Below are 14,716 nucleotides of genomic sequence, written 5' to 3'. Positions count from 1 at the left end.
GTCACATGTAGGAAACCTGGGACAACGTCCCATCTGGTTGTCCTGCCCCCCCTCCTTCCCAAGTACGAGACCCAACAACACAGGCATAAGAGCATACTCAGACTTTAAATCAACTTTGGTGATCCTGAAATCATTATAGAATTGTATACAGCACCTGAAAGGCAGCTAAAACATTATCCATTAGATGAGAACTGCAATTTGTTAAAAGCAAATTAAGAATTTGTATGAGAGGTTGTATGAGGCTCACTAAGGCAAGCCCTAAATAAACTAGAATAGATTATACATATCATTGACTATTTAAGCTTTAAGGTAACAGAATTCACCAAATGTAAACTGGATCCTGAGCTTCCATTTGTGTGGTTTCTCCAGCTAATTCAGAAGGAAATAATCCCTAAAACATGTTTATAATAATCAACTGGTAGAGTTGCCATGAATAAAAACGAATCCATTCTTGTAATAATATATATTGGGTATATGCACCCAAAGAAAAGAAGTCACACAGGTGACTGGATTTCAGTTGAACACAACTTTACTTCAGCCATCTCAGCTAGCGTGCAATTTAAAAGTCCCTTAAAAGTCTTGTTAAATGGAAACACTCATTGTATTATGAACAGCAATTAGGACAACATTTTCCCATTGTTAGATTATTATTACCTGAGACACATGATTAAAAACGTACATACAAACAAATATGGCATATGCACACTGTGTATAGTTAGTAGTTACACAAAAACCTACTCAAGAGATCTCTGCCTTCTTTTCACTTCATGGCTCTGAGTCATATAGTGGAGTGTAAAGTCTAGACTTCAGAGCCCAGTGCAAAGTCCCAGTGTATTTCATTGGAAGGTTTAAACATGGAATGAAGATCTGACTTTCCATGGCCTATTTGAGCCTGTAAATGTTTCATTAAGAGAGAGTAGAATTTATTTAAAAAATATATGAGGCAGATTTGAAAAATTTGAGGCAGAGGGTTAGGGTTACTGGGAGTGTGCGTGCAAAGTTTCCTGTCGACCGGTCCGGCGGTGCCCAAGATTAGCTGCTCACAGATGAACAGAGAGAAACGGACAGACTCACGGGAGTGAAAACATAATCCCTCGCCTTCGGCTGTTTCGGCCTGGCGGGGATAAAAATGAAACAAATTGTGAATTCAAATGATGCATAGTAAAATCTTCAGCATTAATTGTCCATTTGTAACTCAAAGAGTGTTGAAATGTAGGTTACATTATTGTACACTGTTAAAATGTAGAATTAAAGGTATCAGTGTTAATTAAAGCTGCACTATGTAAATTTCCTCTTCTACCCCAGATTTGAACCCGGTTTCCTGCACAAGTGCTGAAATTCTTTCCATTGACCTGCTTGCTCAGGGGATACATTGAATCTTGACCATCAGGTCAAAATTCGTGTCAGATCATGTGTCTAGGTGAGACATGACCTTTAACACGATCTAAATGTCTCAATAGAAGAGCAGGGAGACAAAATACAACCACCCCAATTGTATGAGTTATATTGTATTAACATACTCTACCATACAGATTGGACATCATTACATTTTATTAATTAAAAAAAAAAGTTACATAGTGCTGCTTCAAAGTAGTTCTCAGTGGATGGAAAATCACAATGTGGCTTGGAGATCCTCATGTCGTAGAACTTTAAAGGTCAGCCAATAGAGGACGTTAAACATGAGGAAACTGAGTGGGAATAAAGCTCGGGATATAGTATCGATCCGTTTTGCCCTATCCACAAAGCGCCTGCGGATGTCATAGAATCCTAACCCAGGAGGCAAATCAGCAAAGATTGGCGTTGCATCCATCTCTGGTCCACCTTCAGTTGAAAGAGTAAGTCCAACACTCTGGTAGAATTGCTGTGCCAGCTCTTCTTCCTATAGATCAAAACCAAAGACAAGAAGGATGAATGAGAAGCACTTTATTTTCTTTAGTTTTTTATTCCTCTAAAATGTTGATTTGTAGGTTTTCAATGAAGCTAGATGAATGTATACCCTGGCACAAACACTGCATTGCTGGGCTAAGGACCCATGCGAAGCGTTGTTGCCTGGCATGTTGGTTCCCTTCACTTTAGTCTCACCACTTCCCAGCTGCTGGGTAAAAAAAGCAGAACACACATTTAGCTAGTAAACATGTGGTCCCACAGCCTAAAACTGCAATGAAGAGATGCTGTTACTAATTTTTCGGATGATGTAACTACAGTCAAAATAAAAAAAAGAAACCTACCAGCCTCCAATTCTTACCAGCACTTGAGATATACTTAAAATATATAGATTTCAATGATGAACAAAAACAATAAAAAAAAATCAGTGCTACTGCATGAGAAATGAACATGTTAATACAAAGTTAATACAAATGAGACAATACAATACTTTTAAGTGTTTAAACTTCAATGTGGTATTTAAGTAATTGTGGAATCCTATTTTAAATGCTGCATTAAATATTTTATTTGTAAAGATGTTTTGACCTACAGTATTTGTTTTTCTTGAAGCAAGATGTTCAGTAAATGTAGCCACTAGTCTAGTGAGGTGAAGGCATCAATTAAGCACAGGTCAATGCTCTCTGAATTCTCAAGCATGGATTGTGACATGCAGATGAATTGTGCAGCCCCTGCGTAGCTAGGCATAGAGAATAGTAGGTGACAGTTGCCTAAGGGGGTGAGTGGGTGGGTTGCACTCACGTTTCTCTGTCGCTGTTGTTCTTTGAGCCTCTTTCGCAGTCTGAAGAACTCTTTGTGCTGCCGTGAAACAAAATTAACGGCTGCATACTCCAGAAGTGCAGCAAATACGAACAGGAGACACACAGCCATCCAGATGTCTATGGCTTTTACATAAGACACCTATACAACCATAAATATGAACACAAGTTAGAATAATTCATATACAGTAGTATTGTAGCAATAGTGTTAGTTTTTTTTATATTTTGATAAAATAAATAAAGAACTCTTTTTATTTTACCATATTACTATTTTACAAACTATGAACTCTGACTGCAGAAAAATTCAATGGTTCCCCTCTGGGAATCCAAGTGGGCGTCTAAAGTAGTTAAGCACAGGTTTCTCTGTTATGTTTTCTACTCCTTTTACCTTTACCAAAGAAAATGGTGCTTTCGTTTTCCCGTGCTACAGATACAGAATGTGGAGGCAGGCATTTGGCAAGCAGCATAGAAGATGAACGTATTGGTGTTCATTTTGTCAAAAATGAGTGGCAAATGGATAAAATAATAACAAAATAACAGTCAGCATCTGAAAACAGAAGAGACCTTACTGTATGTAGCACAAAGTCATGTAAAAAGTAATGAGTATTCTCAGGACTATATACTGTAGCTACAGTACTATCACAGCTGTTATTTTTCCTGTCCAACCTTTGGCAGGGAAGCCCTCGAACCAGAGCTTTGGGTTGTCATGGTGAGCACTGTGGTAATTCCTAGGCCCACCCTGGCAGGTGCAGCATCCATGTTGATCCAGAACGAGACCCAGGACAGAATGACAGTGAGCAGACTGGGTATGTACATCTGGATTAAGTAGTAGCCCATCTGACGCTCCAAATAGAATTTTACCTCTATACAGGTGAATTTACCTATGCACAGGAGACATGTTTGACAAGAATATACAGACCGTGGGCAAACTGTAGTTAGCTTATCCTAACAGAGTGGGCTGGCCAGGATGGAGACCATACCTGTGTTGTAGTGCTTAGTGCAGTAGCCAAGACCTTTCTCTTCTTTCAGCACAAACTGAGGGAGCTGCAGATCAAAGGCCACCTGCACGGGACCCACATCCAGCCATTCAAAAATAAGGTCATTCATGGTGTAACCGACTGGAGGAGAGACGATGGGGAGGGTGAGGTGATATATGGGTCATGTTAATCAACTTTTACATGTACAGTATATAATGCATCAAGTCTGTCGTGTCTAGCTCCAGGAATAGAGACAGTCAAAAGGGGAAGTTTTTACTCACAGCTTTCAAGCTGCATTGTACATGTCTGACTGTCCATGGGGAAATTTTTCAGGTCCATTGGACAGGACAGAATAAGAGTGAGCCTTGAAAACACAGAAAGGAATGTATTGTGAAAGTGTATACTGTATACATTTAAAACTGAATATATAGGCATTTTGAACCCTGAATTTGAGCTTTTGGTTGATATTTTATATTTTGACTCTCACATTTCAACTCTTACATCTCTTACATATTTTTACTTACGTTTTTTTTAAATGAAAACCAAAATAAGCAAATGTTACTTTCTATAACATACTAAGATAAAGTTGGCATACATGATACAAACATCACGCTCAGTGACTTGTATCAGGATGACTGCCTCATCCACACCAAAAGCACCCACTGTGAAAAAATTGTGCTTGTTTATTCCATGATTAATTGTATTATGCATATAAAAATACCCCAGCCCACGCTCGAGACCCACTGGACCACACTCTGACCTACTGACACACATATTCACTGAATTTATCAAAGACCATTATGTAAATGACCATCACTGAAGTGCAACTGCATGCACTCAATCCCCTCAATCTCGTCAAAGGAAAGTTACAGTTCACTCTGTCTGCAATAAAGCATGTGCTCTTGAATCTAGAACAGCCAGTGTCATGAGATGACATAAAGTAGTGAAAGTAATCTACCTGGCCTATTTGCAGCATCATGAGATGTTACTTCTCAACAGTAAGCTAACATTCTTGTCAAAATATAAATTTCCTGCCATTACTGAATATTTTTCTCTGAACAAAATAGTAAAAGATACATTGAGAAAAAGAGGTTTGAGATACAGTATACACCTGGTTTTCATAAGACAAAGTTGTGGATTTCCCCCAGATTGAATGCAAGGGGCTTTTGTTAGATTTAGGGAAAGAATAACATTGTAGAAGGACAGACATAATAACAATGAGCACTTAACAAAAACTATGCTATATAATTTCCCAAAAGACAAGATTCTATGCTTTCTAAAACCAAAACACTGTTGTTTGGGTTCCTAGATCTCAGTAATCAACGAGTCGACACCTGCACCTCATTGGTTTCTCACCAGTCAAATCCTTGATCCGTCAGGGCCAACACAGGGTGGCATGTGTTTTGTGTTCAAGTCTAAAGTAAGCCTGAGCTAAGTGGAAATTGGTGAAACAGGCTCTTGCTCTTAGGATGGCGATGACAGTCGGTCAGTCAATCCATCAGTCCATCCGTCCGTCCGTCCGTCCGTCCGTCCGTCCGTCCGTCCGTCCGTCCGTCCGTCCGTCTGTCCACCCTGTCCAACACTGTGGTCCCGAACAAGATATCTCAAAAACCACTGGCTGGATTGCCATGGATGTGTGCACCATCATGCTCGGAGGAGGAACTACTACTGATATTGGTGACCCCCATGACCCCTTTCCTCTAGCACGGTCAAAACCTTCCGATGCACACAAGATATATCAAAATGTAATTGTCAGATTGCCATAAAACTTGGTGAGAGTGTTCATGATCTCTAGACGATTAACCATACTAATTTCAGTGACTGCATGGCCTTTCCTGGAAAAGTCTGGCAGCCTTGATTCCCCTTTGATTTGTTATTTTATTTTGTGTGGCTGAAACCATTAATACTTAAAAAGGTGATTACTTTTGATGTAGTCATTCATATCAAAAGGAAAACATCTATTCATGAGGAAATTGTTTGAAGTCTGTGGAACACGCATCCCCTTGTGCTATTTTTCTCAAATACTGCTGGCTAAATCAAAATGCTTTGATGAATAATTCTAGCGTACACCTGTTCAATTTCTTATTTTTTTCATCTGATAACTTCTCATTTGAGTGCTCATTAAGTAGGTTATAAACTACATGAAATCTTGATCTATGTTCCATCTCCTATGAGTTTTTTTTTACAACAGAAAAGTGCATTATGAAGTTCAATAGGTGAGACTGGTGAGTAGACAGGTCTTTAAAGTCTAATTGTAATTGTTGAGTGCATGTGATCTGCTACAGTACATTAAAATCACTCACATTCTGCAGAAACTCAGGAATTAAATGCCAATATTATTTTGTTTTTTACCACAAATCAGGTTTTGGCCAAGTATACTTTCACACCTACAAGGAATTTGACAAATAATACAGAAATATAGCCTATATTCTGTACTGTACAACGAGTGCAACATCCATGCAGCATTTCAAAGGTTAGGTTGAATAAATATGATTGTGAGAAAGGTTAAAATAAATATTACATTTTATGCACAAGTGTGTGAATGTACAGCTATTGCACAACAAGTGCAATGTGTACATACAACTATTTCACAGTAATCACATTGGTGGCAGGGACACTGTCATGGCATGTGCAGAGTTAACCTCTCATAAGTGTGATGGCATGTGGGAAGAAACTGTTCTGGTGTGTATGGTCATTTTGGCTCATTGATTGATTTGCCTGACAGAGGGAAGCTAGCATCTGTCTTTACTATTTAAATAACATACTTTGTAAACAATGTACAACACACGATTGAATAACAACTACTGTATCTAGGCAACAAGTACAGATACAAATTAGAAAAAGTGCTCCCCGGAGCACAGGTCTCCACCAGGTCAGGTATGTTAGTGTGGGCCAGCAATGTTCAAAATTCGCCAATCAGGCTGGAATGTGAAAAATCGGACGGATCCGTCTTGATCACTTGACTAAAGTGATACATATATGATAAACATTATATATACCGATTTACATGATGTTTGGACAACATTTGTAGGAGTAATAGAACAAAAAGTGGTTAAAAAAATGGGCCTCCTGGTGGCGCTATAATAGGGCAGTGTTGAAAGGGTGGCATTTATTCCTCAACGTAGTGCGAATGTGCATGATTTGCGGCATTTTGTTCAAGATGGGCCACTCCTGCAAACTTTAGATATCAATCTTAGCCAATCAGGTTGGAATATGAAAAATCAAACAGATCCGTCTTGATCACATGACTATAGAGATCATGTGTACCGATTTGCGTGAAAGTTTGATAAAAAACTGAAGTAATATCCAAAAATGTGTTTTACAGGTTTTACAAGTCTTTACACCTGGTGGCGCTATAAAAGGCAGATGTGAAAAATGCAGGGCAAAAGTTTGTCCTTGGCCTCTAGGGAGTGCACATACAAAGTTGTACACCGATCGGTGCAGTTACGGGTAAAAACACAAATCGGCCATGATACAAAGCCCTCTAGCGCCACCATGAGGCTGATTTGAAAAATTTCAAGTGGCATTTCTTCCTCTGCCTAGTGGGAATGTACATGTAGGAGTAAAATGTGTAGGAGTAATGTAAAAAAAAAGTTTTTTGCAAAGAGTGGCCTCCTGGTTGCGCTATAACAGCCCCATGTAAAAAAAATTGGGGCAGAGGTTCTGAATCGGCATCCAGGGAGTGTGTGTGCACAGTTTCGCTGCGATCAAGCCAACGGTGCTGGAGATTAGCTGATCACAGACACGGACACGGACACACGGACGGACAGGGTGCAAAACATACTTTCGCCATAGTTCTAGGTGGTGAGGTGGAGTCTAGGGAGTCTAATGATGAGTTTTCAGACTGTAAGCAAAAGATGGGGAGTGAGTCTGCAGTCCTGACTGACCGAGGTATGCATGAAGAGGTGTACTATCACCTTGTACCATAGTTCACCAGTGTTTTGAATTGGGTGCAAGCAGCAAGTGGGAGCCAGTGGAGTGAGCGAAGAAGTGGGGGACCTGTGAAAAGTTTGGGAGGTTGAAGATCAGGGGCGCTGCAGCATTCTGGTTCAGTTGTAAACAGGGCCCTATCCTATCTTGCACGCCGCCTTACACTGCCTTACACCGGGCGCCAGTGGCTCAGGGGTAGAGTGGCCGGATGGGAACCGCAAAGTTCCCAGTTCGATCCCGGGCTCCCCCAGAGTTAGTGTCGAAGTGTCCTTGAGCAAGATGCTGAACACCTAATTGCTCCCGATGCAGGTTAGTGCCTTGCATGGTTTCCTCCGCCATCGGTATATGAATGTGTGTGTGTGAATGGGTGAATGTAATGCACAATGTAAAGCGCTTTGGATAAAAGCGCTATATAAATTTACCATATGTCCTAAACTTCTTTGGCATTTTTTTCAAATAGCCGATCTACAAGCTCACAACGTGTCGATGTAGATCGGCTATTTTCAAAATAGTAAAAATGCATAAAATGTTTAGGCGAAAGGAGTAAGGCAGCCCCAAGATAGGGCCCTAAATATCTACATTTGAGAGAGCATCCAGGTATAGACCAGTAAGGACGGGACGGAGATGCAGTAGTTAAGCCTGAATATGACTGAAGCTTGGATAAGGAGCTGGGCAGACTCCTTGGTGAAGACGGGCCTGATCCTCCAGATGTTGTGAAGTGAAAATCTACAGGAGTGAGTAATCACTGTAATGTCTGCTCAAGGTGTGTATATCTGTCAGTCTCTTATATGTCATCATGATTTGTGTGCGTGGGTATCTCATTTTAAACAAGCTTAGTGCTTTATGATCCTTCCAGTTTAGTAGACCCTGTATTGTGAATTTGTACTTCCATGTACTGTTGTTCTCATGTCTTACTAAATAAAGTACATCAATCAATCACTCAATCAATCAAATGTAGTCATCACAAGGACACCAGGTTCTTGGCAATGAAAACGGAAAGATCCTGCAGGGGCAAGACTTCCCAGGGAAGAAGAGAAGCTCTGTTTTATCTATGTTGAGCTTGAGGTGGTGGGAAGACATCCACTGTGAGATGTCAGCCAGCCATGCATATAGATGTCTCTATATACTAATATTGGCACTCATCTTTCAGAATGCAAATGATTCAAAATATGTTTTCAGTGGAGCAGTTACATATCATTGTATCATATTAACCATATATTGTCATCTGTGAACGACTTGCTATGGGGCAATATTAGCCCTGATACTGTATGTGCTGTTCTCTCTTTATATAGAAGAGCATATAGCATTGCTTTATGAAATGTGACATTTAAATATTGCTTTGCTTTCTAGTAAACACATACTTTGCAGACCATGTCAGAAGTCCTTTTATTCATTTCCACAATTCGGTATGTCATGCACCCAATCCACCCAGGAGCATTTACTCAAATACATTTTTTTATATCGTGCTTTGTTAGTGTTATGCAAGTGCACTTATCTCGTTGATGGGCCAAGAGGTTCAGCACTAAAGTAATGCCTGTCATATTCATACTACTGTCACACTTAAAGTAAAAGAGTGCTCAGGGCTAGGATCACTGTGTAAATCTTAATTTACCATAAAATGTTACTTTGTAGCCCAAAGAAACTGCAGTCACTTGCAATTTGTATGCTTTTTCTTGTCTAGCCTGCAGTCTGCATGAGGATTGGTTTACGGCTGGAAATGGAAGCTTGCTCTCAGTGTTCTCTCATTTAAATAAATGCTAAATGAAATCCACAGCTGTGTTAGCCACATTTGTCTCCAAAGCATGTTAACTCTACAATTACAAGCATTAGATTTGGGTTAGTGTTCCAGAGAGAGGTCATTATATACAGTATACTAGACGGGAAAGGGCACCGGCCTACTCGGGGGCCACCATGCAAGTCACGAACAATGCAAGTTGGGAATGCATGCCCCACCCAGTTATGCAATACCCATTGTACCTGCTGTCAGAGTACTTGCTGTATCCGTTGTTAGAGTACCCAGTGCAATACCTATTACCACAGTACTAATAAAGGTTAGATATTACAAATAATAGTTTTTTTTATAAACTAGCTTGGCTACTCATGCCCCCAAACTGTTCATGCTGCAATACCTGTTGCACTTGTTGTACTTGCTATCAGAGCACACGTTGCCGTTGTACCTGTTATACCTATATTTGGAGTTCTAATGGAGGTCTAATGTGCACGCTACCACTGCGGCACAAACGTGACACAAAGTTTGGCCAATCCGTGAAGCTAATGGGAAGCTGTTGCCTACAGACACACAGAGATCTGGCGTGTCTTACAAAGACCCGCGTACAGACAGGCATTCGTGGTTTTTCGCTTCTCAACAACTGTTGGTCTGATGGAATTCCCACTCGGCTCTGCACACCTCCAGGTCATCGGCCACACACACGCACACGCACACGCACACACACACACACACACACACACACACACACACACACACACACACACACACACACACACACAGTGACTACCTGATGCTGTAGAGGACATTGCCATTCTGGAATATCCGGAGTAGTTTGTTGTCTGTGGTGACCTCATGAAAGTTTGCCCCCTTTTCATTAGCAAAGAACAGGTCAGGCTTCCATATGGAATCCAACATGGAGGGGTCCAGATCCAAAGAGTCATCAGGATACTCCTTATATGCCAGTCGTGGGTCATTCCATTGTTGCCGCAGAAATACATTGAGCCGGTAGTCCTATCGTGTGGAACACAATGTAATGTATTAGAATAGAGTATTGACTTAATTGACATGACATTATACAGTATTTCCTAGCACAAATTTGGGGATACTAAGCAGTTTAGACATTTTAAAGAACTATACAGGCATCAGGATCATGTAGAAGCGTTTGCAAATGTACATGTATATCAGGAATAATAATAACAATATTAATAATTAGACCTATTTGATCCCGTGGGAGAAGTTCAGTTTTCAGCTTCACCCAGCTGATTGCTGCCCAAGTGGTGAGACTTGAGCGCAGGGGAGAGGAGCAGTTAAGGGTGAAGTGTCAGGGACACCTTGACACATTGCCGGGGCTCGCACCTGGGACCTCCTGCTTCTCATATGGGCTCTCTACCCATTTAGCTATGGCCGCAGGTATCTCTGAGCAACCATGATGATGGTGACATATTAGAAGATAGCGTTGACGAAATAGTACATACAGGCCTATAGGGGTTAAATACAGAGACCAAACAATGGTAGCTGAGAATGCTCTACTACTCCAAATCTGATTATGACAGCTTGTTTCAATTGTAATAAAGTGCATCTTAAAATCCATCCAAAACAACAAGTGGACTCCATTTGAATGTGGTTCCTCTTAGCCAAACTCTAGTGAATTCCTTCAGTTTGTAGACTACAGTATAGATAAGTGCCAGCAGTCAATGCTGACTTGGCTTCTACTCCCAGTAGAAAACACCAGCCTGGCAGAAATAGCAAAATATTTCATTTAAGTATTTCTGGATTGTTTTGGGGCCATGTTTGATTGATTGATTGAATATTTTATTAGGCAAAAAATGTAAAACAGCACAGTTACATTTAAAATACTTTGTCTAACAGGTCCGTTCATAAAAGTCCTTGCGGACTTGTTTCCAATGAGGGCCTTGGTATTCAATTCATAGGCAATGTCAATTGAGGATATGGTACTGATGTGTCCTAGTGTCCTAGTAGTACAGTATACACATGCCAAACAGTGTGTTGTCACTTTTCCCTATGCTTACAAACAGTCAATGAACACACTTTGAATTATAATTCATTTGGTGAAGATCAACCCTTTTTCACTAATCATAACAGAATGTCATTTAGATTTACAGTAAATTGTCATTGAAAAAAAGGAAATAATGTAATCTGCTAATTAAGTAATCTGAAACATTTACTTGAATGCTACTCCCCTTAGGCTGGCTACTGTAGCATAATGAAATCACAGTGATGCTAATTGAAAGATGAATCCATCAAGCCAAGTAGTCACTCTTAACCACATGAACCCAAGCGTCCCTATTCTGTCATAATAGGTGAACATTTGGCGAAAATAGGGATCTACAACCTCACAAGTCGCTTGATGCGTTGTGAGCTTGTAGATCAGCTGTTTTCAGCAAAGAGATTTGGTGTAGAGGGAAAAAGGAGGGGGCCAGACAAGTACAGACCCCTGGGGGATCCCAATCAACGAAGCATGGTTTAAATTGTTAACCACATTAACACTAATTAACACTATTCTGGACATGTTATAATACGCAAACAATCGGTGAACATAGGCGAAGAGATTTGGTCAATATCATATTGCCAAACTAAAATGAAATGCAGAATTTCGTTTGGTATAATTCTTGAGTGCATGTTTATCAATTATTGTTTTGTATTATCTTTATTATTATAATTATAGCCACATACAATGAACATAATGTCAACAAAATGAGTTGTACTTGAGTTATCGTGTTCACTTGGAATTGACAATGAAATGTTATAAATGCAAATGAAAAATCACGTGTAATTCTCACCATAGTTGTTTCAGTGATGGATCCAAAGCTGTTGATGAAGATGTTGCAGGTGACATTCACAGGGGGACCTGAGAAGAACATCTCATCTCAGTTCCTTAACTTTGGTCACTCTGCCATTGTCATTATCACAGCCATTTGAACTTTCAACATATAATTGTCCATTGAGGCATGCGCTTATCCAATTTAAAAACCACTCAAAATCCGAAAACGCATGCATGACAAACGAGAGAAGGCCTCTTCTGCTTGTTCTCCTCTTCATTTGTAATCCTGTTTTCAGTTAACAAAGTCCATCAAAACAGACATCGGTTCATCTGACAACACCTGAACCTTTAAATATTTCAGTTAAGTTAAGTAATTTCCTATGAGGTCATGATTTATTGATTCTCCATCACATTAGTGTATTTATAGATAATCAGCTGGGATTTGGCCAGTAGCCTACACACTGGAACATCTCAAGGATGTGGAGCAAATATGAAATATAAATGAAATGTGACCCCAGAGAAATGAGGAGGAAGTGTGTCAGAGAGAATCAGATTCAGCTGGCTTCATGGGCAAAAGGAGAAAGAGAAATTACTTAACTAGGTCTATGGGTTAATACAGAAGGATAGACATACTGCACGCTGTAGGGGGTACACACAGAAGGAAACCAGAGGCTTGAAATAATTATGTGTAAAGGGAAACAGATGTAACCTAAAGGATAAACAGACATGGGTAATGACACATTTCAACACAACAATTAAAGACTTGAAGTAATTCTGTTTAAAAAGAATCACGGCCTCCAGCGCTCCCACTGTGATAACCCATCTGGTATATGGTTTGTGCTGCTTCACTGCCTACATTCGTCATGTGAAACAGTATACAGAGAAGCACCTACAGCACTACTACACCTAGTGCACTTGCTCTTTACCCTTTTTTTTAACCTTTATATTTATTTAGCATTTTTCAGCACATTAGACAGAGGAAAAACGTCATTTCATCATATCCTTTGGGGTTTTTTTTCTCCCACCCACACCCCCCCTCCCCCCATTACAGGTTAATGTCCAAACAGACAAAGCAAAGTAAAAAAGTCAACAGACATATACAAAGTGAAAAAAACAACTAAAAGATACAAAATACATTTGAAAATAAATACAGTAACAATGGCGACAACATATACACATAAGCACATGTTCCAGTAAGCACACATCACAACAGATTAATTGTTGAAAAATGCTCTTTACCTTTGAAGTTCGGTCTGATGCGAGCGTCATATCCAGATGTCCGGCCCATTAGTTTGTCTAAGAAGTCCGATGGAGAGGGTGGCCTGAGTGCTTTACTGGGAAATTTCATCTCTTTACAGTGTGCAGATCTGTCGGGTTAAAGTTAGAAATGCCTGGTAGCAACCAACATGACTGCACTGAGTTGTTTTTCCTCTCATAAGAGAATGTTCATAAAACATCATACCCTAAAACAAAGTCACACTCTAAAACAACACAATTGTACTAGACATTAGTTATTAAAAGGATGACAAACCCTGTCAACTTTGCTGCTTGTTACAAAGACAAGGAGGTCTGTTTGAAGTACTGTACTGTGACACCTGTGGTACACATATCCCTCGCCTGTCATTATAGCAATATATTACAATGGAGAGCTGTTTTCTTGTCATCACTAATTCAGATAAAAATGTGACAGTAAGTATCATAGTGTCTTCTACCACTTTAAAAGCCCTGAGGTGCAAGGAGTTTTCTTTCAAAGATTAAGTTAATAATTTCACTGTCTTGCTCTGAATTAAGGGTCATTCACACCAAGCTCTATAAAGATATAGTTTCAATAGATAATGATATAGTTATAGTAATCGTTAGTTTGAGTGCTTATTGTGAACGGCCCTTTAGAGTTAAATAAGTAACTATAATGATTTATTTACTTAAATAAAGATTTGTCATAATATATATTTAATGCATCCCACTACAAAATCTTTTCCAAATTCCAGGTGCAAACATTATCAACAGTATCATCAATAGTATTAATACAATTGGTAAGCATACAGTTTGTATTCCAATATAGCTATATTCTAAAAGATTCCAGTGACTAGAGCTCTAACATTAAAGCCTTACATACAGCATACAGTAAATATATTTTTATCCAGCTTGTATTCTCCTGAAAACTTTGCAAAGGAAGGTTAATACATTGTAATTTAATATCACTTATGTTTCTTACCTGATTTGCAGAAATATGACAGATGAGACCCATACCATGCATAGCACACGAGATTGCATTCTCTGCATCAAGGTAATATGTAAAGAAATATTCCAGAGTAAAATGCCAGTTAAACAGGACAGATGCTGGACATGTGTAATTGTATGTGGTCTTGCTCTGCTAGCCAGCCTCCTTATGGAGTGATCTGTGCCTCCCACTTTTTCTCTGCAGGTGATCCACGATGCCACTGCTGTATAATTTAGAATTTTCTTTAAGTGTTTGCGTGGAGGACTGGAAGGTTTATCTCTTTTTCATGGGCACATGTATGCTCCAGGAATTACTCAAAGAATATTTAAAGAGACAGGACCATTTTCATAACCTTCCAAGGCTCAGTGTGATCCCATC

At 39.6% G+C, this 14,716-nt stretch overlaps 1 protein-coding gene across 1 annotated transcript; it reads right to left on the bottom strand.

Moving 5' to 3' along the window:
- Positions 1 to 1,612: 1,612 nt before the first annotated feature.
- On the bottom strand, positions 1,613 to 14,370 carry LOC308090180 (glycine receptor subunit alpha-2-like; the record flags this gene model as incomplete). Its single annotated transcript, XM_080435235.1, has 10 exons — positions 1,613 to 1,879; positions 1,997 to 2,092; positions 2,683 to 2,841; positions 3,366 to 3,580; positions 3,680 to 3,817; positions 3,958 to 4,040; positions 10,123 to 10,346; positions 12,137 to 12,204; positions 13,357 to 13,484; positions 14,333 to 14,370. The coding sequence occupies 10 exons, from the start codon at positions 14,368 to 14,370 to the stop codon at positions 1,613 to 1,615; spliced, it is 1,416 nt and encodes a 471-aa protein (XP_080291361.1).
- Between the last annotated feature and the right edge of the window lie 346 nt (positions 14,371 to 14,716).

This window comes from Gymnoscopelus braueri (genome assembly GCF_963280865.1).
Source record: "Gymnoscopelus braueri genome assembly, chromosome: 8".
Taxonomy (NCBI): domain Eukaryota; kingdom Metazoa; phylum Chordata; class Actinopteri; order Myctophiformes; family Myctophidae; genus Gymnoscopelus; species Gymnoscopelus braueri.
This window is presented reverse-complemented; position numbering and strand designations above follow the sequence as displayed.